A 1,025-nucleotide genomic window follows, 5' to 3' on the forward strand; every position below is an offset into this window, starting at 1 on the left:
AATATATATATATATATATATATATATATATATATATATATGGGCAAGATATAAAAGATATACATATATGTATAGTCTATATAAGTATAAAGCACCTCCACAAATTGACATAAATGTTCTATATTTTTAGAGAAAATTAGTTAAAAAACAATTTTATTTTGAAATATAATATTTATTTTTATAATAACTTTAATATTTCGTTAATTTTCCTTTAGTTTTTATCATCACTTTCTCTAGAAAAATGTAATAAATTGAGGATATTTTATACTTATGGTTGTATATGATAATATTCGACATATATTTAAAAAATTCGAATGTTTACAATAGGTATTCAACAAATGTAGAAATTACATTATCTTCGATCCTAAGAAGATATCAGATCAGTGCTTCAATTTAACAAAATCGATAACTCAACAATATTCCATTAATAATACATTACCACCGGATGCTGTAAGATGGATAAGTTACCGTTTGGATACCGATTTTCCTGCATCGTCTTCTTTTAAACAGATTATACATAATTATCAAAATAATCTGCCGATAACTGGAGAGGTATCAAAAGATATTATGGGATTCGGCAGAGATAAAGTATTCCAATCTTTTGTATGTGAAAAATATATGTCATTATAATGTCAGATATAATCTATTATATAATTGTACTTGTAGAACTTCGCTCATTTGATATGTAGGTGAGATTATTTTATATGTAGATTTTTGAGGAAAAAATAAAAATCTATTTTTTAAGAAATGATCCTATTTTTTAAGAAAAGATGCCTCATATATGGAACACACACAAAAAGTAAGTTTATTCAAGAAATAACAATGATAAAAGTTGAAAAGAAATTTCATTTATTTTACACAATTTTAACAATTTTAATACTTAATATAATAAAACTAATTACGCTTTGTTCAATGAGAGAATGACTTCGGTTTGCGCATAGCAGGCAATGTACAACGCTATGAAGACCTACGCAAAACTGACGGATCTGAGGTCATTCTCTCATTGAACGGAGAATACAACTAAT

General features: G+C 25.3%; 1 protein-coding gene across 1 annotated transcript in view; it reads left to right on the plus strand.

Moving 5' to 3' along the window:
- Positions 1 to 630, plus strand: part of LOC105619999 (thyroid adenoma-associated protein homolog) — a 14,999-nt gene extending 14,369 nt beyond the window's left edge. The window contains exon 15 of the mRNA XM_012201510.1: positions 328 to 630. Coding sequence (XP_012056900.1) covers positions 328 to 630 — 303 coding nt within the window. The remainder of the gene's footprint in view (positions 1 to 327) is intronic.
- The last annotated feature ends 395 nt before the right edge of the window (positions 631 to 1,025 follow it).

Source organism: Atta cephalotes (assembly GCF_000143395.1).
Source record: "Atta cephalotes unplaced genomic scaffold scaffold00023, whole genome shotgun sequence".
Lineage (NCBI taxonomy): Eukaryota > Metazoa > Arthropoda > Insecta > Hymenoptera > Formicidae > Atta > Atta cephalotes.